Below are 24,571 nucleotides of genomic sequence, written 5' to 3' on the forward strand. Positions count from 1 at the left end.
TGGTAGCTTGGGGTTACCTTGTTTTTCCCAAGGGTATGACTATACATTTTTGGCGTTTAACTTCAGGCCATGGCTCTGGCACCAGCTATCTGTTTCCGTGAGTCCCTTCTGAAGGATATCCGTGTCCGATGCACTTTCCACTATGGCCTGTTTGCAGTCGTCCGCAAACTTTGTCCGCCACAGTCCTCCCATGTTGGCCTGTACTTCTGAGAAGTAGGTGCCACACAATAGGGGCCCAAGGACCGAGCCCTGTGGGACACCACTTGTGACCGGCTTGGAGTCTGACACAGCGCCAGCAACTCTAACCCTGTGGGTTCTGTCCTTAAGCCAGTTTGCAACCCATCTTGTGACATATGGGTTTACATTTAAGCTGGTAAGTTTTTCTACAATACCCGAGTGGGGTATTGTGTCGAAAGCCTTTGCAAGGTCAAGGTAGGCTGTATGGACTGCCTTTCCTCATCAATGGCCTTGGTGACTGTTTCAAGAAGTCAACCAAGTTCAAAAGGCATGATCTTCCCTTGACAAAGCCAAACTGGGTCGGGTCCAATGTCTGCAAGTCCCCTATATCTTTGTTTATGAGCTCCATTATGATCCTCTCCATAGCTTTGCAGACTAGACTTGTTAAGCTTATGGGGCGGTAATTACCAGGGTCCGTAGAGGCACCGCCTTTGTGGAGTGGGACCACAGTTGCCGTACGCCACTCCTTGGGCACGTATCCTGTGGTAAGGCTAAGATTAAACAGCTGCCTTATGTGCGGGTTTAATTCCTCATTTAGCTCGTGTAGCACACAGCCGGGGACACCATCCGATCCCATTGATGCTGTGTTTTTAGCTTTAGAGAGAGCAGCTTTCACCTGCGCATTTGAGATGTCCGGCAGGCTACACTCGGCTGGGATAGTTATCTCTCCTTTAGGGGGGGAGAGGGGGGTGAAGTTTGCACTGAACCTGTCTGCCAGTATGTTGGCAATGTCTGTGGGTTCAGTGATTTTTGTATCATTTTGGACTAATTCTGAGCATATCTGGGAGTTTCCACCCAGGTTCCTAACATAGCTGAAAAAGGCCTTATGATTGTCCTTTGAATCCATGGCAATTTTTCTCTCAAAATTGGCCTTAGTTGATTTTATGAGTGCTCACTTCAATCATATTACATAAAAACACAGAAACAAATTTAAAAAATATATGTGCAAATATAAAAAGATACAAAAATGAAACAAAAATTCAACCCTTTCTTCTTGCACTTTCCTTTAAAATGTGTAAGCACATTATTTTGCACACATGCAATGTACAGACACGCTTGCATGCGCATACTCACACCCACACAAAAATATTTAGGTTTTAGTTCATTTTCTTATCATGATGGTTATAATATTCTATATTTAAAAAAATAAACCTAAGCTCCATCAGACACACTAAATAAAACATTTGGAAATGTAAATTCTGACTACTGCATACTTACAGAAGACATAAAATAACATTCTTTAGCCCATTTAATACTAAAGAACAAGACTAGTCAACGCCAATGAGATCAGTGTGTCACTTTATACCTCAGCGATTGGACATGTTAATGAAAACAACCTGCATTTTGTAGTCTTTGAACAAACTTACAAAAGAATGACTCTTTACTGGAAAAATCTTACATCAGGAAAAGATTAATTACTCATAAAAGTTTCAGGACAGATCGTTATATTCTTTTTATTACATGTTTTGCATGTGGTGACCCCATAATGGTCTATAAAGCAAAGAATATTTGGTACATACGTATTATCGCAACCATGCTTTCTCGCCAGCCCGTTGTTTGTATAACTGACTCCTTCCATGCTCCACAGTTACACATTGCGGTTAGCAAATAATGACTATGACTACAGTTACGGGCTTCTTTCATGTCAGAAAATGCAATTTTTATTTCGTGCACTCTTCGTCTTTTTATGGGGTAGAGTAATTCTAGTTTAAGCAATAAGTGCCCGTGTTACATACCTGAAATGCAGCAAATATATAACTGAAGTGAAATCGCTTTCTGACTTGCAGTGCAAACCTTTTAGTTTATTTCACAAGTGACTTACTTCATACTTTTGATGTATTTCAGTTATATTTCTTATTCACGGGTCCTTCACAGTAAGCAACTATTACTTACTGACATGCTACTCCAGATGACTGATGCACATATGTTAAAACACCTTCATCTCTAGGCATAGTATGAATGTGGGTTTCCTCAGTTTAAAGGGTACCCTGATTTATAGTCTCAATGGGTGTTGATTAGTAATGGCTGTCACACTTTTTTTAAACCGGAATTGCAGAAGGAAAAAAAAATTCTAGTTAAATAGGATTAGGTTCAGACGTTTTCGTCAAACGCTTTCCTCAGTATAATCACAACCACCATCAACTGTCAAACACACTGATTATACTGATAGAGGAGTTTGCTGAAACCGGTGTATGTTTATGTTGGACCACATGTTTCACCCGCTTAACAAAAAGTAAAAGGAACCTGCCTGCTGATACATATCTCACATGTGTATATCATTACCTACTGACTTCCATTCTCAGAACATCCCACTGACTTGGTAGACAGTCACACATTTTAGGTGCAATGATAGCGAGACACAAGTGGGAATTAGGGACGCTGGAGCAATCATATGCAGTAGGAAGAGAAGCGTCAGTAATGTCCAAGAGCCCGTTTAATTTCTGACTACAGAAATAATACTTTCGGAACATGTCACAAGCTGCAAACAGATATTACCAATTCTACCATTTACATTAACATTTCTGCCATAAGTGAAGGGAAGCTTTGGGAATTACGTAACGATGACAGACACTCCTGTCACGTTTGGCTCCCAAGAAATGTGCCACAAACCTACAAGAACATGAGAACAACAGCCTACAAATATGGGTTTAGGTTTTTAAAGGGTTATACACCTTCAGTTTTACACAATAACTTGAAATAATATAGTCGACATGTGAACGGCATATGACTGTTTAGTACTTGCGCATTATCAGTTAGAAATGTGGTGTGCTTGCGATAATACGTAAGTACCGAATATCTGATCGTTTTACATTTGAAAGCCTATGCCTGGAATATACCACTTAGGGAGCCAACACCAGCTCAGGGAACCAGATACTAAAAATAAATATCAATAACAGAAAAAATATAGCAGAAGCATTAGACAATACATTCCAAAACTAAGACAATATATTCCAAGACTGGGTATTACAGTGGAGCAGCAGTTAACATTGTCGCCTCACAGCAAGAGGTTCTCTGGTTTGATTCTTGGTTCTGATGTCTTCTGTGTAGAATTTGCATGTCCTCCCTGAGTTCACGTGAGTTGCCTCCAGGTGCTCTGTTTACCTCCCACAATCCAAAGACATGCGTCTGGAGCATTCCTATCCTGAAAATAGGCCCTGCCCTAGTGACACTTTCCCAGTCAATAAATGCTAAATAAATAAATAAATAAATAAAATTTTCGTTTAAAAACTACTTGCATTTTATACCATGTAGTGACAACAACAACTCTCAGTTAAAAATAGAAAAAAAAATGTTTTTTTTTTACTTTTAAACAATGTATTAAGCAGCTGGTACAGTTAATACCACATAAAGAGTGCCACAGCAGTCATTTTGACCACAAATGCAATACTGGCATTTAATACCTGCATTCATTGAACAGCAATTGGGATTGGCTGATTGAGTGCTCTAAAATTTTGTGCCTGGGGTGTTTTCTCCCATCACCCCACCTTAGTTACGCCACTGATCAGAAGTCATCCATTAGCTTTCTTCCAAAAATAATCAAGCTATAATGTCATGTATTTTAGCTTAACTATAACAAGCTACCTATCACCGAAGGGGAGAAACACGGCTAAAATGGCAGAAGATGAGGGCAAAAGGAAATCTAAGTGAATCTTAGAAGAGCAGATTTTGTATGAGGAACATGTAAATAGAAATTGCTGTGTTCTGATTGCTAAATACTTGTTTGTTTTTGAATGAGAGATATGTACTGTGTTTCCTAATTCTACTGGGAGAGTAATTCCATGTTTTTATCATAAACTGCATGTATCTGCATGCGTCATAGAATGGAGAGGCCATGACTGTAAATGAATACACTAAAGAGCAGAATGTAGAAGGAGTAATACAGAACTTGACTTAAAAAGGAAAATAAAGAATAGAGAATGAATCTGACCAGCATCTGCTGACATAAAATAAGCTTTAACAAAATAATAAATAAATAGTAAGCGTTTTCATTGCAAGTAAGTCATTCTATCTAGACTGAGGCAGCAAGCGCTGATCAGAGTCATTCTTTTCTCTTTTCTTTACTTCTGTTTATGTCAGTTTTTATTTTCTCAGAAATTTGGAAGTTCAAACACAGTGTTTTGCTTTGATTTGTAACACAGAATTTGTGGGATTGAGTCTGTCTATAGGAGGAGACGCATCTCAGCCAATAAAATAAATCCGTAATCATCTGCTATTAAAACTATATGACTGAGCTCAAAAAATGAACTGCAACATTTCTAGTCCTGATGTAGCCTCAGCTGTCACTTATGTAAATTAATTTTAGTCTCATCTAACAAGCATCAAATTCTCTAGTTCCAGTCAAAACCAAATATATCGAAGAATATAAAAATAAAATAACTGGTGGTGTTCCAGCATTAATATAAGTTCTATAACAACATAAAATAAGAATATATATGGTAAATTAAAATCTACTCACCTTAAAGACTATATCAAAAAGAAACAGAAATCACTAAGCTATCATCAGGAAGATCAGAGTGAAATATGAATTAAAATTAGCATAAGAGGCCAAGGATAAAGTACAGTTTTGTACCTACCATAAATGTAGATGTTCGAGTGCTAATACAGCTGCAGTCATAACAGATGGGTTATCCTGCTGTCAGGCGGGTCCTCGGTCGGCCGAATTCCAAAGTCTAGGTCCGGCGTCGGTTGTCGTCGCTTCTTCTCTGACGTCAGTGCGGCAGGGGTATAAAAGAACCGGCCGATGCCATTTTCTTCAGTTTTTCTTGCCCCAGATGTCAGGTGCCCCCAGAAGGAAGGCAAAACATAAACTCATGCAATAATGCAATGAAATATAATCAAAAAACAGTAGTTTGCAAGCAAATACACCATAAAGAATACCCCAATCAGGTTGTATGAGGAGGTGTTAGTCATAAGGCCTGTCCCAAGAGGGGATGGAGGGAGGGAAACCTGGACTGCAGCTGTATTAGCACTCGAACATCGACATTTATGGTAGGTACAAAACTGTACTATGTTCATCGTGCATACAGCTGCAGTCATAACAGATGGGTAGAATCCCAAAGCTAAAAAGGGGTGGCAGGCACTAAGTGGAACTAGGAGGAGCAAGGATGCCCTGCAAGACTGCTGTGGCAAAGCCCACTCCAGATTCAGAGTATAGTGGAAGGTGATAGTGCTTGGAGAAAGTGTGCACAGAACTCCAAGTGGCTGCTTCCAACATATCCTTGGTAGGAACCCCCCTGAGGAAAGCTGCAGAGGTAGATGTGGCCCTTGTGGAGTGAGATCTGATGCTTGTAGGCACAGTTTTTCCATGAAATGAGTAACAAAAGCATATGCAGTGGGCTATACATTTTGAGATTGTCTGTTTGGAAATAGCCTTTCCTTGAACACCTGTAGCATAGGACACAAAGAGTTGCTCTGATTTTCTGAATGGCTTTGTCCTGTCCAAATAATAACGAAGTTGTCTGTGAATGTCCAAGGAATGTAGTAGTCTTTCCCCTTTGTTTTGTGAGTTAGGATAAAAGGTAGGTAAGCGTATAGTCTGATTCAAGGCTACACTGGATACTACCTTTGGCATAAAGGAAGGGTTGGTTTGTAAGGAAACTCTGTCCTCATGGAAAATGATGAAAGGTTGCACTGCCATGAGGGCTTGTAGCTCCGAAACCCTGCGTGCTGAGGTGATAGCCAGAAGGAAGGCTGTTTTCCATGACAAATATTGTAGTTCTGTTGAGGCAGCTGGCTCAAATGGAGGCAGAGTCAGTTTTTCTAAAATGAAGTTGAGGTCCCAAGCAGGTACTGGTGGTTTCCTTGGGGGTTTTATATTCTTAGCCCCTCTGACAAACTGTCTTAAGAGAGGATGAGAGAATAAAGGCGGATCAGTGTTGTATTGTGCAGAAATGGCTGAAGCATGGATCTTGATGGAGGAGAAGGAAAGTCCACTGTTTAACATCTCAGCTAGGTACTGTAATATTTGAGGTAAATTTAGAACCCAAGGATTCTGGCCCTTTTTCTGATTCCAGGCACAAAACCGTTTCCATTTGGCGGAGTAGGCTTTTCTAGTTGAAGGTCTTCTGGCCTCCAAGATGACATCCTGCACCTCCTTGGAGAGGAGGGTCTGTTGGGAAATCAAGGAATCCTCCATGCTGCTAGATTGAGAGTGTTTAGCTGACTGTGAAGAGTTTTGAAGCTGTGTTGGGTCAACAGAAGAGGCACTAGAGGCAGAATCCATGGGAGGGAATGCATCAGGCTCTTCAGGAGTGGATACCAGTGTTGTCTTGGCCAGTCTGGAGCAATCAGAATCATCTTTGGCCTCTCTGCTCTGGCTTTTAATAGAACTTTGGGCAGCAGAGGAAGAGGTGGAAAGGCATAGACTGTCAATGTTGTCCAATTGAAAGAAAGTGCATCCACTTTCCAGGCCTGTGGATGATAGGTCATTGAGCAATTTTTTTTCAGTTGGTAATTTTTGTGGGTAGCAAAGCGATCTATGTCTGGCCATCCCCATGCCTGAATTATCTTTGCGAAAACTTGAGGATGCAACCTCCATTTGTGTGGATCTGTCATATTTCTGCTTAGGTTGTCTGCCAGCGTGTTTTCCTTCCCTGGCAGGAATTGTGCTTAAAGTTGGATTTGCAATTCCAGAGCCGTGTTCCAAAGGGACATGGCTAGTCTGCACAGGGGGTATGAATGAGTTCCTCCCTGTTTGTTTATGTACCACATCACTGTGGTGTTGTCTGTCCTTATCAATAGCTGGCCTGGATGCAGAAGGTCTTTGAAGGCCATAATTGTATTTTGTACTGCTAGCATTTCCTTTTGATTGATGTGTAGGTGCTTCTCTTTTTGGGACCATTTGCCCTGAATGCACTGATCTGTCATGTGCGCCCCCCAGGCGTAGTCCGAGGCATCTGTTAAAATGATTTGATTTGCTTGAGGCATGCAGAAAGGGAGACCTATGTTTCTTTGGCATGCTTGAGCCCACCACAGAAGTTCCTTTTGAAGACATGGAATGAGTGGTATAATTGTTTCCAAACTGTGGCTGTGTTGAGACCATAAGTTTTTTAGGTACCATTGAAGTTTCCTCATATGCAGCTTTGCATATGGGATCAGTAGGATGCAAGATGCCATGAATCCCAGAGCCTGCAGGACTTTCCTTGCAGTCAGCCTGGTGAAGGTTGCCATTTTTCTGAAGTATTGAGATAGTTGCCCTTGCTTCTCTGGCGTGAGGTAGGCCATCTGGGTGTTTGTATTCAAGCTGGCACCCAGGAAAATTATTGCTTGAGAGGGTATTAGTTTTGATTTCTTTTTGTTGACTGTGTATCCCAGAAAGTTCAACAATTTTATTACAAAGGCCAGGTGTTTCAGAAGTATGTGCTTGCTGTCCGCTTGGATCAGGCAGTTGCCCAGATATGGGTATATTTGTATCCCTTAAAGTCTGCAGAAGGCAATTACAGATGCCAGGCATTTCGTAAACACTCTGGGCGCAGTAGATAAGCCAAAGGGCAATGCAGAGAATTGATAATGGGTTGAACCTGCAAGAAATCTGAGCTATCTTCTGCAATCTTGTCTGATAGGGACATGCAGGTATGCCTCCTTGAGGTCCACTGTTACCAGCCAAGACTCCTTGCCTAGCATGGGACGAAGCTGCTGTAATGTGAGCATCTTGAATTTTGGTACGAGTAAATATGTGTTTAGGATGGATAGGTCCAAAATAGGTCTCCAATCTTTGTCCTTCCTTGGTACCAGGAATAGTCTGGAATAAAAACCTTGACCCTGTTCTTTTGCAGGTACCTCTTGAATAGCTTTCATGTCCATGAGAGCTGAAATTTGTTTTTGTGCCTCTGCCCTTTGATTTTGTGGCAGGTTTGGCATGCCTCTCATTTTTGGAAGGGTGTGAAAGTGGAATCTGTAGCCTCTGTCTATAATGTCCAGGATCCATTTGTCTTTTGTGACAATATGCCAATTTTGTGAAATTAATGCCAGTTTTCCGCCTAAAGGTGCTGCCATTGAAGCTTTGCTTGGCATGCAAAGGGGAAAGTCATTGTGTCTGCTTTCTGAATGGCTGTGATCTATCTTCTCCACCTCTTGGTGTAGGTGCTTGCCATTGTCTGGCTCTAAATGATCCTTGAGATTGCCCTCTACCCCTCGGGCGCCTGTATCTACCTCTTTGAGGTCTGTCCGTGGCTGGAAAGGACCAATTTTTTGAAGGCCAGTTTCTGCTGAAACGTGGAGGCTGTACCTGTAGGAAATCTTTCACTGTTTGCATTGATCTTGCCTTTTCCTCCATTTTCTTTAGTACCTCCTCAGCTTTAACACCAAACAATACATCTTTTTGAAGGGATGCATCTAGTAATTTAGCTTTGACATGATCTGGTAAGGTTTGCTCTTTGAGCCAAGCATGTCTACGTATGACAGACCCTGTAACAGCAGCTCTACATGAGGCCTCTAAAGCATCAAAACCACATTGCAAGGTATGTTTACCCACTTGCTCTGCACTATGCAACAAATCCTGCAACTCCTTTAAATCTGGTTGTTCAGGTTGTGTCATTTTGCTTTTCAATTGAGATAACAAAAACTGTTGATACTTTAACATATGGAACTGACAGTTTAATGCCCTCATGGTTAAAGTGGCCAAGGTGTATACCTTTTCCCCTACCTTTCTAAAGCTCTGGAATCTCTCTCTGAAGGTAATGGGTTTTTGGCAGTAGAAGCCTTAATTCCCTTGGGACCCTGTGAAATAGTTTCTGGGTCAGCAGCATGGCTTTTGTATAGGAATTGGTGTGAATCAGGAACCCGGTAATACCTGTCAGGCTTAACAGGAGCTGGGGGTAAAGAATATGGGTTGAGGCTGGCTTCTGTGTACACATCATCTAATATATCCAAAACAGGAGGGATAGCCAGAGGCCTGTGCTGAGGAAGCAAGAGAAAATCCCTGAGCCTTTTCTTGGAATCTGAGTAATCTTGGCCTTCCCAGTGAAAGTGTTCCCTCAAGGTATGTAAGGTTTCCCCAAAAGAATAGTCCTCAGGGGGCTGGGAGACCAAGGGAATGGACTCCTCAGCATCAGAATCTTCAAAAGGGGAATATGAATATTCCTGGTCCTCAGAATGTTCTGAGGTAATAGAGGCTTGGTCTGAGGAAGGGTAGTCTTCCTCCAATCTGGGTGGTTGAGAACCCCTGATAAGAGTAATCAAATCCTCTGCCATTTTGAGCATCTATTTTTTAGGCATGGGGCCTTGAGAGGGGCTCTGTGGAACTTGTCTTTTAGTTTTCATGGCTGCTTTAGATTTTGTGAAAGCCTTAATGGAAAAAGAGGAAGACCTGAAGACACCTTGAGAGGTGGCAGGTCTGTCTAAATTCTGAGTTTCCCCGCCAAGAGAGGCGTCAGTATCTGTAGTCGGAGTGGGGGCTGAGGAGCCTGCGACCTCGGGCACAGAAGACACCGCTAAAGAAGCGTCATCAGTACTCAGGGGCTGCGTAGGCGCCTCGCTGAGAATCAGAGCACCTGTAGCCAGCTTTAGCGTGGTGTCGGTAGAAGTCGCGGACCTCGTATGTCGGTCCTTATCTTTGCGTCTTTTACTCAAAACTGAAATCGGAGTATCCGACGACATAATGTAATTACATTTTTTACCAAAATAGTGTTGGGCGAACTCCGCTCGATGCTTAATAGTGCGTTTGTTGAATCTAGCACAAAAACGACAGGCCGAGACGTTGTGGTCTGGGCCTAAGCAAAGAATGCAGAAGGAATGGAAATCCTTATGCGGTATTTGCTTCCCACAAGAAATGCAGTTATTAACTTTGTCTGACATCGGTCTGAGGCAAGAAAAGTTTCCCCAACAGGGTACTTAGCTTTCAAGAAGACTTCGGCTGAAAAATTTTCGTAAATCTCAGGAGCTGGCCGACCGGCACTTGCGAACTGCTTCTGCTTCGGGCATCGCGCGGCAAGAAAGAAAATGGCGTTGGCTGGTTCTTTTATACCCCTGCCGCACTGACATCAGGGAAGAAGCGATGACAACCGATGCCGGACCTAGACTTTGGAATTCGGCCGACCGAGGACCTGCCTGATGGCAGGATAACCCATCTGTTATGACTGCAGCTGTATGCACGATGAACATCGATAAATTCTTGTTTAACTACATCGGATAATTAAGAAATAATCCAATGCTCTAAATTAATCCATGACAGTATTATCTAATTAGACCCTAATAATATTACCAATATAACTGTTGATAAATTTAGTGCCAACTTCACCTCAGAAACAGTCCTTGAAGTTCTACAAATTCCTCCGAGTCCTTCCTTCCCTCAGTATTACTACAGATCATGTCTTAAGTATACTGTTTAAAGCTAAAAAATATCTCCTATATGGGTTCCGACAATATACCTTGACAGATAATCAGCAGTACCAAATTGCCCTATCCGAATCCTACAACTGTTTAGCTTAAGCATAGATGAGAGATGTGTTCCTGAAACACAAAAAAATGGCTACTTTTACACCGATGCATAAATGTGGCTCCACCTCAGATCCTGGGATCTGTATACCCATCAACATGACAACATTAATTTGCAAGGTCATGGAACATAGTGACATCTGTCTCCCGTACGCTCCAAGACAAAAAAACGTACTGCTTTGGAGCTGCTACAATATAATTTAGTCAAAGGGAGATCGTGTGTACTTAATTAACCTTCTACTAGGAAATCTATAAAACTGTAAACAGTGGCCATACAGTTCATACAGTGTACCTGGAGCTGGCCCCGGCCTTTGACATTATTCCTCATACTGGCATCATAAATCAGGTTAAGGAGCTAAATGTAGATGTGTGTGCTGTAAGACGGATAGCAAACTGGTTGACAGAAATAACCCACATAGTTACGTTAGCAGGTGCCACCTCAGAAAGCAAAAAAGGTGACTAGTGGCATTACTCAGGGGTCAGTACTGGGACCCACTCTATTCAGCAGCTACTTTTCAAATATCCAAACCACTACCCCAGACATATGGCTAATTAAATGAATGCAAGCAGCGTGTTGTCATTCACTCATCATCTGATACTATGTTACTAGACCAAGGGTTAAACCATACAATTCAGCAGGGTATTAAAAATGGGATTAAATTAAATGCAAAGTACAGCATATAGATAGCAGCTCCCCCCTCCAAAATGATATGGTCACACCAGAAATCTTGGTAACTTCATAGACAATTTCCTATTCTTTGACCACCACATGGCAACAATAGTCATGAAATCCTTTTTGCTAGCCCAATTAATAACTGAAGGTATTAAATCCTGGTAAAAGGGTTATCATTCCTCTATACTTTGCCCTGATCAGACAAATTGCAGAATATAATGCCCATTTTAATATGCATCTATCCAAACACATCACACAGCAAGAAAGACCCATAGGTTCCCAACTAAAATGATCACTGGATTAAAGATTCTCAGCTATAAAGACAGGATAGAAGCTCTCTCTCTATATTCTGCTTCTTAACAGACTCCTGCAAGATGATGCAAGTGTAATATTCCAAGCTGTTAAGGACCCAACCCCTCCTTGATCTCCTGTACTTCCACAAAGCAAATTGTTTCACAAACACTCAAACTAATGAACTGAATCTCCATTAACAAATAAACAAGACATGCTGGAAGGACAAACGTATTACTCAGTACTTCCCCATTTCCTGAATAATCTCCTGTTAAATAGACAATAAAGTGACATCCTAGCTTCTTTTAAAGCAATCTTGAAGACTGGGCAAGTGTCCATAATTTCATCCTGGCCTGACTTGTTTTGCCCTCGTACAGGCAGGAGGTGCCCTATGATAATGGGTACTGGCGCAACAGATAATGACTAACCGTGCCTTACAAACTCTAACAATCAGTAAATGAAAATGTATCATAAAAGCCAAAGCTCAGCAAGTACTGAATATTATGCAGACAAAACAGCTGTTTTACTTGTGAATTTAGTCTATTTTATGGAGTTTTCACAACTTTTAAGCTTGGCCACCATCTTCTTTTGGAAATGGCTGGAAAAATCATTAAGGTATTCATATATCAGCACTTTCTCTGAAAGCAACATTGCTTTTCCAGGGCAATGTGGCAGAAACTGAAAGCAATGGTTGAAGAAATTCAGTCCTTGTAGTAATGTTTCTGGTACAACTGAAAGAACTCAATCATCATCATTACCGACCCCTGTTTTCTATGTGGGTTCGTGGTGTTGTGCCAACTGTCACAGTCTCAATTCAATGCCACTTTCCTGCCTTTATCAACAATCATGCCTGTTGCAGGTCTTCTCTCACACAATCCATCCACCTCTTTTGCTGGACACCCTCATTTCCTCTTGCCTTCTTCCTGCCTTTTCCAAATCATCTTCACCAGACTGCCTTCTGCTTTTCTACACATGTGGCAGACCAACCATAATCTGTTCTCTTTGACCTATTCTGCAATTGGAGCTATTTTGGCCTCTCTCGTATGTCTTCGTTTTTTCATCTGTCCCATAGTGTGCATCCTACCACCCATCTCAGGCACTTCTTTTCCATCACCTCTAGCTTCCTCCACTGCTCTGCTGTTACTTCCCATGTTTCTGTACCATACAATAGTACTGGTCATACAACTATTTTATACACCTTAGTTTTCAGCTTTTTTGGCATTCTTCTGTCATATACTACACCTGCTGCAGCACCTTTGATTCAAGCTTTTACCTCCTAATTCAGACTTCCCTTATCCTCAACCACCCCTCACAGATACTTGAAGCTGTGAACTTGTTCCACTGTTTTCCCTTCTACCTCAGTTCTCAGCTTCTTCTCAGCTCCACCATTTGCTGCAATTACAACTGTCTTATCTACACTCAGTTTCATCCCACATGCCTTTAGTTTTGCATTCCATTCCCCTATCCTATGCTGAAGTTCTTGCTAAGACTCTGCCAGTAATGCCGCATCATCTCCATAAATAAACTCCTCTCCGACCTGTTTGCTACTATAGTCCAGCACCAGTATGAACAGCAGTGGGCTCAGACCTGAACCTGGGTGCACACCCACTCCCATTGGGTACCCTTCTGTGAGACCGAACACAGTTTGTACTTGAGTCACTGGGTCCCTTGCACTAATTGTACGAATGTTTCTGGGACTTCAAACCACCATAGGAATTCCCAGATCAGCTTTCTGGAGACCTTTTCATATGCTTTCTCCAAGCCCAGGAATGCCCAGTTTACCTTTTCCTCATCTCTAGCTTCTTCTCAACTCTTTGTCTCACTGCAAACATCGGGTCAGTTGTGCTGCATCCTGATTTGAATCTGAACTGCTCATCTCCTATCTTACTTTCTATTGCTCCACATATTCATTTATCAATCACCCTCTCCAGAATTTTCATGCAGTGTAACAGGAGTTGTGATACCTCTATACTGCTCACAGTTGTGAATGTCCCCTTTATTTTTTGAACACTGTCACTATTCTCCAGTCATCTGGGATACACCTTTCTCTCCTCACTGCTAGGAAAACCCTCAGGAGCCATTTCTCCCCTATCTCACCCAGTACCTTTATATCTGCTTTGACCTCAGCTGAGCCTGCTGCTTTCCCTGACTTTACTTCCTTAGAGCTGTTCTTACTTCTGTGGTGGGCTCGTCTTCTTCTCTTATTGACGAATGTGTCTGGGACAATACATCTTTTGTGGAGTTTTCTTCATTCAGGAGCTCCTGGAAGTCCTCCTTTCATCTGCCTTTGATATCCTGTGGACTGGTGAGCACGTTGTTGCTGGCTTCCCTTATGAAGGATGTCTCACTATCCTCTTTATTTTCTTGCAATCTGATATAGCGCTTTGTGCCATCTACTAAGTCACTTTCCAGAAGCTGGAAGAGTGCCTCTGATGCCTTGTTCTTTGCTATTCCAACTCCTTTCTTAGCGTGTTTGTTAGGCAGCCCATATTCCTTCCTATCCTATCTCCCAGTTTTTCTTGCACTCCTTTCTTTTGTTGACTTCCTGGTCTTCTGCATTCTGCTACCAGCTTTCCCTTATGTACCTTATTTCCATACCTGGCTCAGCTGCATATTTGTTCTGTAGTCCTTGCACATGCTGTTTTGAGGTGCTGACATTTTTTGCTTAGTTTGAAATGGAAACACTCAGCATGTTTTTCATTGATGGGAGGAACCCCACAGAAACACAGGGAAAATATGCAAACTCCGAACAGGCATTTAAATTTATACCAACTGGTCTCTACAACTGAAATAACTAAGATGTGCAGATTTTTGCTATTCTTCACTTAGCTGGAAATTATGCCATTAAGTAATTTAACATGTTTAATCTTATTACAGAGCAACAGACCTATCTGGTTATCACTAAAGACAAGTTTAATCAATAGTGTGAATCCAAAAAGGACTTGCCATATATATTTTAAGGGACTCCCCCCATACCAGACAAGCTTTAAACCTCCCCCAATCATTCCTCCCATTCTAGTTATCTCTAGCATAGGCTGAGAGCTATATGGAAGGATTATCACTCAGTTGTGTGTGCCTCACTGGCATCCCAGCCATGATGGCATATTAGATAGGCCCTAACCTTTATCTTGGGCACATAGATGTACAACTCACATCACTGCAGGGACCACAATGCTCCCTGATAAGAGTGTATGACCCCATGCAAATACAATGGCAGCTACTGCCAAAATAGCTTATCGGCCAACCACCCACCCTTAGGCCATCCCTTGCAGTGCATCTAGCATATGATAGGAAAATATATATTAATTTGTGGTTCCCATATTAGTCATTGTCAAAAATTGCAGACTTCACCCAGCAACAGTAAAAATCTACTGGATACAAGCCTCTGATGCAATAATGACCAGAGATCAGATGGAAAGCTTGACAAAAAATGTTGTGGTTTTAATATTTCCCAGACCTGCACTACATGCCAATAACCAAGTTTACATCCTTCCTAGTAAACATAGGGATGCAGTGTACAATGAATTGCCCTTTGTCCCTGTCAAAAATATGACAGAGAGACAAAGATAACTGTAGTACAAGTGTACTTAGGCCTTAGCTGAATCTGCTTTTTTACATAATAGTGGCAATAACCCTCCTACAACACAAGAAACAATAATACAATATGTCTCTGATACAGGTAGTAGATCACGAGACTATGTATCCAAGCATTAATGAGAATATCAGTACACACGGCACTAAATAATGAACAGAATTTAAGTACAAACAGGAATAAACAGTATCAGCAATGTCAGAAGTCAACAAGTTGATGAAATAATCATGCTGTCATTAACAGATTTAAAATCTGAGTTGAAAGGCCACATAAGCAGAGTAGCAAGGAAGGAACATATAAACAAGAAGGAAGTAGGTGAGATGTAAAGTGCAATAAAACCACTCTCTAGGATACTGAGCTCTAAATGGTGTGACCAAAAGGCAACACCAAACAGATAAGGACAACACATTATACAGTCAAAATAAATATTCTAACAATACTCCAAGAAAACAGTCAAAGGAAGTCACATTCTGACTCCTGAGAACTTCCTGAAAAAAATGGCACTACTCACTGCAAAGCTGTAGCAGGTTAAAAGTATGCAAACTTGATTAGCATGTGACAAAACCAACTGGACAAGTTACAAAAGGAAGCAGAAATAGTCAACAATACAAACTGCAGGTCACAGGAGCAGGGCAACCACAGCCGTTGCTTTCCCAGCAAGAAGCAGTAAAATGTGGACTGTAGACATGTTTGTTTGGAAAAGGATGAAAGAATTGTCAGCAATGAAATCATGAAGGAAGTATCAACTAAAATCACAAGTGTGTTCATAGGATCATAGGTTGGTACTAGGCTATCAGCCCTAGGGCCTATACAAGCCTAGCCATAACAATTCCCTGGCTATTTCTTCCCACATTATTTACTTTCCTGGACCCCTGTCTAGCAGGGTGACTGACATGATCCCTGGGGTGAATTTCCTTTCTCCCATCCAATCGTCAAGGTTCCTCTTGAAGAGGTCCAAAGAGGCACTCTGCTTGACATGTATGGGCAATTCATTTCAATTCATTTCAAGACGGAATGCACAGAGCAGTCCCTGGTAGACAGCTGCTACTGTACAGAGTCAAGGAAGAGGCACTTTTGTTTCTCTGTCTGCAATCTGATCACTGCCGATGGTATTATAACCAGAAAACTCAAGATTGCACAGTGTTCAGGGCAAAGCTAAATTCCCACTTTCTAGTTAAAGAACACTGTTGCTGTTTTAGAGGGGTTGTAGAGAGAGTTTTTATTTCCTCACCCATTTTGCAAGCATACCAACTCTTTCTGTATGGCACTGCTTTGCTGAAAGATGTGGATCCCCTGGCTGCAGATACCCATCTTCTGAAATTAAACAAACTATGCTCTGTTTTCAATTTATTTTGTATCACAGGGATTCACTAAATGAAACTGCCACTCTTAATGGCAGCCTGCAAAATCTGATCTGGTTAAATAACTTGCTCAGTTGTATTTATATGTTTATATTTAGGACACCTAACTCATGAAGGAATACAATAAACAGTTTTAAATCTGTGTACTATAAAGCCCAGGATACACTGTACTATGTGTATTAAAATGCTTCCCCATATTCTAACGAACCTGTATACACACACACACACAAAAACACACACACACACACACATATATATATATATATATATATATATATATATATATATATATATATATATATATATATATAAACGTGTGTGTTGGTCTACTTAAGCACTGAAATTTCATAATGTTGAATTTCATAACATTGAGACCATAACATCGAAAATTCAAAACACTGAAAACCCACAACACCAAAAACTCAGAACACTGAAAGTGTGCTCCATAATATTGAAAACTACAACGCACATGTAAATAACATTCCCTCCACCTATAACAACACATAACTAACAAACACACTTCCCCCCCGCTGCACCCCCCATGTGGGGGGGCTCTGCTCTCCACATACCCCCGTAAATTAAATATACCAACTCTCCAAGATCGCACTACACTCGAAAAAAGTTAATTTCCTAACCTCACTGTATCCCAAGGTTAGGAAATTACCTTTTTTCCACTGTAGTGCGATCTTGGAGTTGGTATATTTAATTTATGTGGGGTGTGGGGGGCTTGTCCTCCTGCAGAAACATAGTAGAAAGTGTGTTTATTAGTTAGCTGTTGTTATAGGTGGAGGGGATCTTATTTACATGTGCAATGTAGTTTTCAATGTTATTAAGCATACTTCCAGTGTTCTGAAATTTCATTGTTTTGGGTTTTCAGTGCTTTGAATTTTCGACGTTATGGTCTCAATGTTATGAAATTCAACGTTATGAAATTTCAGTGTTTTAAAGTAGACACACACACACACACACACACATATATATATATATATATATATATAAATATATATATATATATATATATATATATATATATATATATATATATATATATATATACATACATGATGGTCTACAGCCTAAGTTTGCTTTGGTATTATGAGTATTACTGAAATCATTTTGTGATTTATACTAAAACACTTCTCTTTAACTTTCAATTGTATTTTTCTTGACCCGGGTTCAGAGTCATGATTGAAAACCCCATCTGGATAATATCACTAACTGACTTCATAGAGAAATGACTGTACATTGGTCCATTTGGCATTAATGCCTGAAGGCACACACTCATTGCTCTTTCTAAGTGTGCACTTTAAGTGAGCAGATACTTACTCAGCTTATCCACTGTGATGATGTCATCCTTGCAGAGCCTTTGACAGGTCTGATTGTCATATCTTCCAGAGTGAAACAGTCTGCACTCAATGCACTCCCTGAGAAAAGAAAAAAAGATGAGACCTTATAAACATTTATAAAAAAAAAAAAAGTCATTGTTGAACATCAGTCATACAAGAAATTCAATGAACATGAAATCCGATGATGGTTTGCTATAATGAAACCTTGTCATGTCACTGAAGCCACTTTCAGTTAAACCACTATCACTGAATACAACAGTAAACACAGAAAAACAAACCTTGCATCTCTCAATTTGTTTTCTAATTTTTATTTCATTTTTTTAATAGTTTAATTTTGTTGGACATTGTCCTTTAATGTAGATGTTTTACAATTTAGTTTACTGTATAACTAGTGTTTGAATCAGCAGAGTGCTGTAAATATGGAACATGAAAGGGTTTTTTTTTATACACTTGTAAGGTATTTGTTCTTTCCTCGTTGTGTGACTGTGAAGTTACGATATTTAAATAAGGAGTATGGTGGGAGGACAATTCCCTTCACATGGGGGTGCAGGAGGGCCTTTGAGTTTTTCAGTAAGAGCACTGTATACTGTGTGAATCGCAGCAAGTAACGGAGGCTCATTAATGGCCTCCTAGACTGCATACCTAGTAACTTTATTATGTTATAATCATTTGAATGAAACTGGCCTCAATGAAGTTACAAGCATCTGCTGTGACAGCTAAAGGACAAGCAAGCAGTTAAACTGAAACCACGTACACACAATGAGGGTTACAAGGTAGATTAAGAAACTGGAAAAGTATCAAGATTTGCTGTTATTAGCCAGCTTGCTGGCAGAGGGACAGGGCATTTGCTTCTAGTATCCATGTCCGACTAGCAGCCCTGACAATGTAGGGTCTTGACTTAGCAGGAAGAACACAACAGCTGGAAGTCCACTCTCTCTCCTTGAAAGGGTGACATACAGAGCTGCTAGTGTGAGCCTTACAGCTGATGTTTGCTACATTCCCATGCACAGTGGAAGCAGATATCCTACTGTTAATGTAAAACAACATACATCATACATATTTTTCATAAATATTGTTCATTCACTCTAGGAACATTATGAATAAATGCTTCAACAACCGCTATATGGTGGCTGCCTGTCTCCTCAATATGGATCCACATCCAGCAGTCCTAAGCAGCTTTCTTGCCTTCAGAGGGGATGGAACTCCTTCCTTCCTAAGTGAAGGGACAAACTAGGATATTATCTGCATTACAAAAGGAAGGAATTAGATGCTACATTATAGAAGGTATTGTTACAGGAAGTCATGCAAGTGGAAGAAAAGTATTTTTTGCTATTTCAGCGTAGATGCTAGAAACAGAAATATATCCAGTAAGCTGTAATGATGTTTCATACATCACAGCATTCTATGTTTTGAGGATTGTGTTTCAACTACAGTGTGATTAACTATTAAAACTAGAAAAATAATGAACAAAGTCCATGTTTTACTCAGGTTTCATTTACAAATTAAATAATATGTTATAGATTACTCGTGTACATGCAGTACACTTTCATTTCAATTTTGCAGTTTGGGCTGGTGACCATAACACATATCTATGAAAAAGTACAGACTTATCTACCTCTATTCCAACATATTTTTAAATGACCAGAAGGAATACTGTGGTTCAATTTTTATTTTGCAATAACATCAGTTTACCTTTATCATACTAAATACAAGATGGTCATCTCTACACAAGTGAATTTTGTCAATTCCAGTCTGAAACTAGAATCTTGTAAGGCCTTCTTCATTACCCATAAGATACTAACATGGAGGCAGTTACCCAAGTGATCTATTCATTCTGATTGACATTTGATCTTCCATTTAATTTAAGCAGCATCAGTGCAACCTGACAGTTTAACTGTAGCACAGTATTCAGATGTGTTTGTCAGCACTGCCCCTTCCTCTGTGGGGAACATTTACTGTCACTCTTGGTGGGGATGTAGACAATTTATGTATTTATTTTTTTGTAAACGGGTTATCCACTAGCAAGGACTCATTTTAAGCTGAGTTTTGATGAGAAAAGCCTGTAACTACGAGTAAAAAGAAAAGAAAAAAAAAAAATATATATATATATAAATAAAATATTGTACAGTTATATAAAGAATTGTTTTAACTTTACAATGATAGAAAATGAAGCTAATGGGAACATTCAACAACAATATTAGGCAATCCTGTTTAAACTGTACCTTGACATATGTGGCATTAAGCAAATGGGAGAACATTCTTTGTTCTAACTTCTACAATGATATCCACAAACTGTTGCAAATTATTAATAAATGGTGAATGACATGAAAGGGAGAAGGAATGCAAGAAAATGCAACAAAGTATTCGTGGCAGGAAGTGGTTACAATGATTAGTCTAGCAGGTAAGAACAGATAATTAAATGAAAGAAAATTAAGCCTAACAATGGAGGAAAAGTTAAAGGAAATGAGTTAGCATGCAGGGGTAAAATTAGACATATGAATAAAAAGATATTGCAGCAGATGGAGGAATAAAAAGTCTGTAGTTTGTTGACAGGAAAGACAAATAAAAAGAGAAACTATGCAAAAAGATAAGAAAATGAGGCAAGGTATAAAATAAACAGGTGATTCGGAAGGTAAACAGGAATTACAAAAATGTTTTAAGCAGCTGCATGGCACAGAATGTATGTGCAGGAAAGTATGAGCTGCTATTTCACTACCCTGCATGTTCACTTTCTAGAAAGGTAATTAAATGTGTGACCACAACAATTTTATGAGGTGGCCAGAAGACAGGTACAATGTTATGTAATATAACAAATGCATATTTATGTATTATTTTATCATAGCTTCAGTGATGTTGTGAATAGCATGTACTTAGTAATGCTTCTTACATTAAGTAGAAAAAGAGTCTTCATACACTCCCTGTTGTAACACTGTCAGCTGAAATTGTGAGATCCAATACAAATCAATGAATCAGTCAATAAATTACAACTTACCAGTACAACAGCAAATTCTGAAACTCATTTATACATAAAGATTTTTTGCAGGGGCACTGTGCCTCCTCCCATACCTCTAATAGCTACATAAGGACACTGTATCTCAAAAAAAAATGTGGAATACTCTGAGATTACCACAAACCCTCAGAGTTATTATATAACCTGTTCTATAAGCTTAGGATGTCACAAAGGCCTTTACTAAATCTTGTTGAATGGTATAATGATTAGTAAATAGGTAATAGCCATTGTCTGTTTTCATACCTATGCTCCATTATAATTTATACATTTTAACAGTGATGGATGACTATTTTGTGAGTAAAACATCTGTATTCTGTTTGAATCTAATGTCATCATATTTTAAGTAAGCAGATATGATGAATAGCTGAATTTAAATACAGTACTGAGCTAAAAGATAGTTTGAGTAAATGTACTGCAGTAACTAATTTTTATATGATGTAGAATTTATGAAAGGTTTTGCTGTGCTAAGCAAACAAAGCATGGAATTTGTTTTTGGGTAATGTCAACAAAATACCTTTAAGCCTTAACTGCCTTGTAGAATGGTAAGATATGGAAGGTATGGATCAAAAGACACGTGAGGAAGCTATCAGAGGTAGCATCATGGCAGGGGTGCAATGTCTTGAAAAGGGCCTGTATCTTATCCTCGTAGAGAGTAAATAATTTATCCCTAACAGGGATACAGCATTAGACAGAACTATTTTCTATTCTGCATTTGTCTGAGATGAGCATTACTTGGCCAGACAATCCACTCTGATAAGGGCCATGGAGGGACATATTTTCAGATGCCACTGGTCAAGTTTTATTTAGAGTGAGAAGAAGTTGCAATTTTTTGATGATATCTCAGAGCATGTCCTGATATGAAATGACTTTGATGATACAGTATCTTGTGTACAAGTAGTCAAATGCAGGCAGACGTGGAATCAAGCATATATGGAAAACAAGGAGGAGACCCTGTGGTGTCCACAACTTCAATACAGGCTGGTAATATGCTCACTTCAGCAGAAAAAGTAATTAATAGCACCATGCCTAAATTGAGGTCACTTGTACTAAAATTTGCTGGACATCTTTTAGAAGAGTTTACGTTAGCAGAAGAGCTGATTGGCAGCAGTAGCCCTAAATCTCAACCACAGTTCTTAAAAGACACTAGAAATTCTATGGAAGAGGAATTGTGAAAGAACACAAAGAAAGCTCTGCAACAGGCACAGATCTTTAATCCCATCCTATAAAGTTTGAGGGAGTTAACCAAGGAGATGTCTGACTTTCAAGGGCACAAGGAATCTGTATACTGAGATAAGAGGTTACTGTACCTCCTGAAGGGGGACATAGGAGGAGATATGATACAAGCAGTTGGTAGACCCAGGTTCTGACCACAGCTCAATATTTTTCTTTTTTCGGGTCATCTAGACATAAATCATAAAAAAGGAGGGTTATGCAAATGTTTTTATTAACACTGTATTGTAAAGTAAATGATGGGGCACTGTAAGACATATGAAGAGTGATAAAAGGCTGGCATGGCTGCTTTGTTGCCTTTGCTTGTTAATAAAGAACCATTTCAAAAGGTAGCCATGGATACTGTGGGGCCCAATCACAATAGTTAAGAGTTGTTTCTTCTTGGTGATAAATCAAGTCGGGAATAGGCTGAGAGGTGGACCCATTGATTTTTTCTTAAAATATAAAGAACTAATTTGGCAACTGAGATGTAATGCCACCCACCCTCTTGGACTCAACAAACTGACCTCGATTTCTAGTGTCCTCAAGTTAAAAGCTGATTTGCATCTCTATGCCCAGGTTGGGATTTATTAAGATTAATAGGTTAATATATTTATTTATTTACTTATTTATTTACTGAAAGGTTGATTCTTCAAGCGAAGAGAGTGCAGGATTCACAATGGTTTACCTGGTTATATGTGTTGTTAATAATATATATTTTTTTTAATTTCTTAGCTACATGTATATTTATATTTATATGCAAAAATATTTTTTTTATTCAATTCAAACATTTTTAACGTCTTAGTCTTGATTTGTATTGACAAAACATTTGGGGGTTATAAGTGTTTTTTGTGTTTATTCACTTGTTTGCTGGTTAGGGGTGGTGGTGGTGTGTTTCACTGGGAAGTATTTTATTTAATGAGGGGTAGAATGACTAGTGAAGCTAATTAGATCATGTGATTTTATTGCAATATAAAAAGAGGGTTGCAATACTGTGATTTTATTCTGATGAAGTAACTGGTTTACCACCAACAAAAGCGCTAAATTCATTAAATGTTTGAAGTCTTTTTCAGTCGTGAGCCTTCCTTTATTTATTTATTTGTTTTACAAGTCTTTTGCGACTTTTTACATTTTTGAGATTGTAAGGAATGTAAGTCTTAGTAATCATGTATTGCAATTCCCAGGCAGAAGGGAGAAGCAAATCTTTATCATGTTAATAAGATGCCTCAGAATGACAGTAAGTTACTGGAACTCGGTATTTGTATTGGGTTATACGATTGGAATCAGAGGGGATTTTGAGGCAGACCTTCTTAATAATGGTCACTCTGACACTTCAGTGAATCAGATAGTGTATCACAACAGCTATCCCTTTCTGGGTTAGAAATTCTGATCAGTACTATGGGAATATGTAGACATGCGCATTGCTACACCATAGGATATGTAACCAAAAAAGCAACACGAAGACACAGCGGAGCACAAGTAAATCAAAAAGCCAGAAATAAATATCAACACAAAGTGATGCCTCTTGAAAATGGCATAAGGTGTCGGTTATTTTATCAAACTGGCACAGAGAGCTTCAGTATGCTAAAAATATTTGTGAGTTTACATGATGGTTTAGAACAGGTTCATCTGCAAGAGGTAATTGATCATATGCAATTAAAATAAAGGTTAACACTAAACCACCAACCCCACAGTTAACACTCTGAATGGATAAGCAATATAAAACTGTATCTCAGGACTGACCAACAAAAGACCACCTAGAGGTATTCTGAGGTCAGTCACCAAAGGCAGAAAGTATTTTTGCTTCTTGAAACGTGTTTATGAAATGGAGGGTATTATTACTCACAAAAAATGGACTAGCTGTTAAGGTCTTTATTAATGTTGTTTGTTATTAAATTTGCATTTACTTGTTTGAAAGGAACGCATTTGTTTTTCCATGTAATAGAAAGAATATTTCTGAAAAATGGAAGGAGTTCAACTCTAGGCATTATTCAGGTTTTCTTTCAATTTATTCTCTTTACATACTGTAGAGTTAAAAGGAGTAAGAATATTTTATATGAAAATAAACTACTGATTATTCAAATATTTTTAGTAACAAAATAACAAACCCTAACAAGTCATTAATAAAACAAAACTCAGTATTTAACTTTAAAGAGGAGGCAAGTCCTAAACAGAATCTTCCTGTAAAAACTAATTAAGATAAAAATCTTCTTTACAGTTAACCACTTTTCTTACTACTACATATTTTTTTACATTTTGCATTTTAAATCTCTTATGAAATTTCTAGATGTATGAATAAAATGATTAAGAGTAAATTTATATGAGTTGTTACAGAATATGGAACTAAAGTTAACAATATTAATATGAGAGATCCATTCCCCAAAGCAAAATAAAAACTCTCAATAAATTTGAAACCAA

General features: G+C 39.3%; 1 protein-coding gene across 1 annotated transcript in view; it reads right to left on the minus strand.

The window, feature by feature from the left end:
* Positions 1-24,571, minus strand: part of ITGB5 (integrin subunit beta 5) — a 1,724,339-nt gene that overhangs the window by 204,562 nt on the left and 1,495,206 nt on the right. The window contains exon 12 of the mRNA XM_044074928.1: positions 17,915-18,012. Coding sequence (XP_043930863.1) covers positions 17,915-18,012 — 98 coding nt within the window. The remainder of the gene's footprint in view (positions 1-17,914; positions 18,013-24,571) is intronic.

Source organism: Protopterus annectens, chromosome 6.part0 (genome assembly GCF_019279795.1).
Source record: "Protopterus annectens isolate FY-2018-M chromosome 6.part0, PAN1.0, whole genome shotgun sequence".
Taxonomy (NCBI): domain Eukaryota; kingdom Metazoa; phylum Chordata; order Ceratodontiformes; family Protopteridae; genus Protopterus; species Protopterus annectens.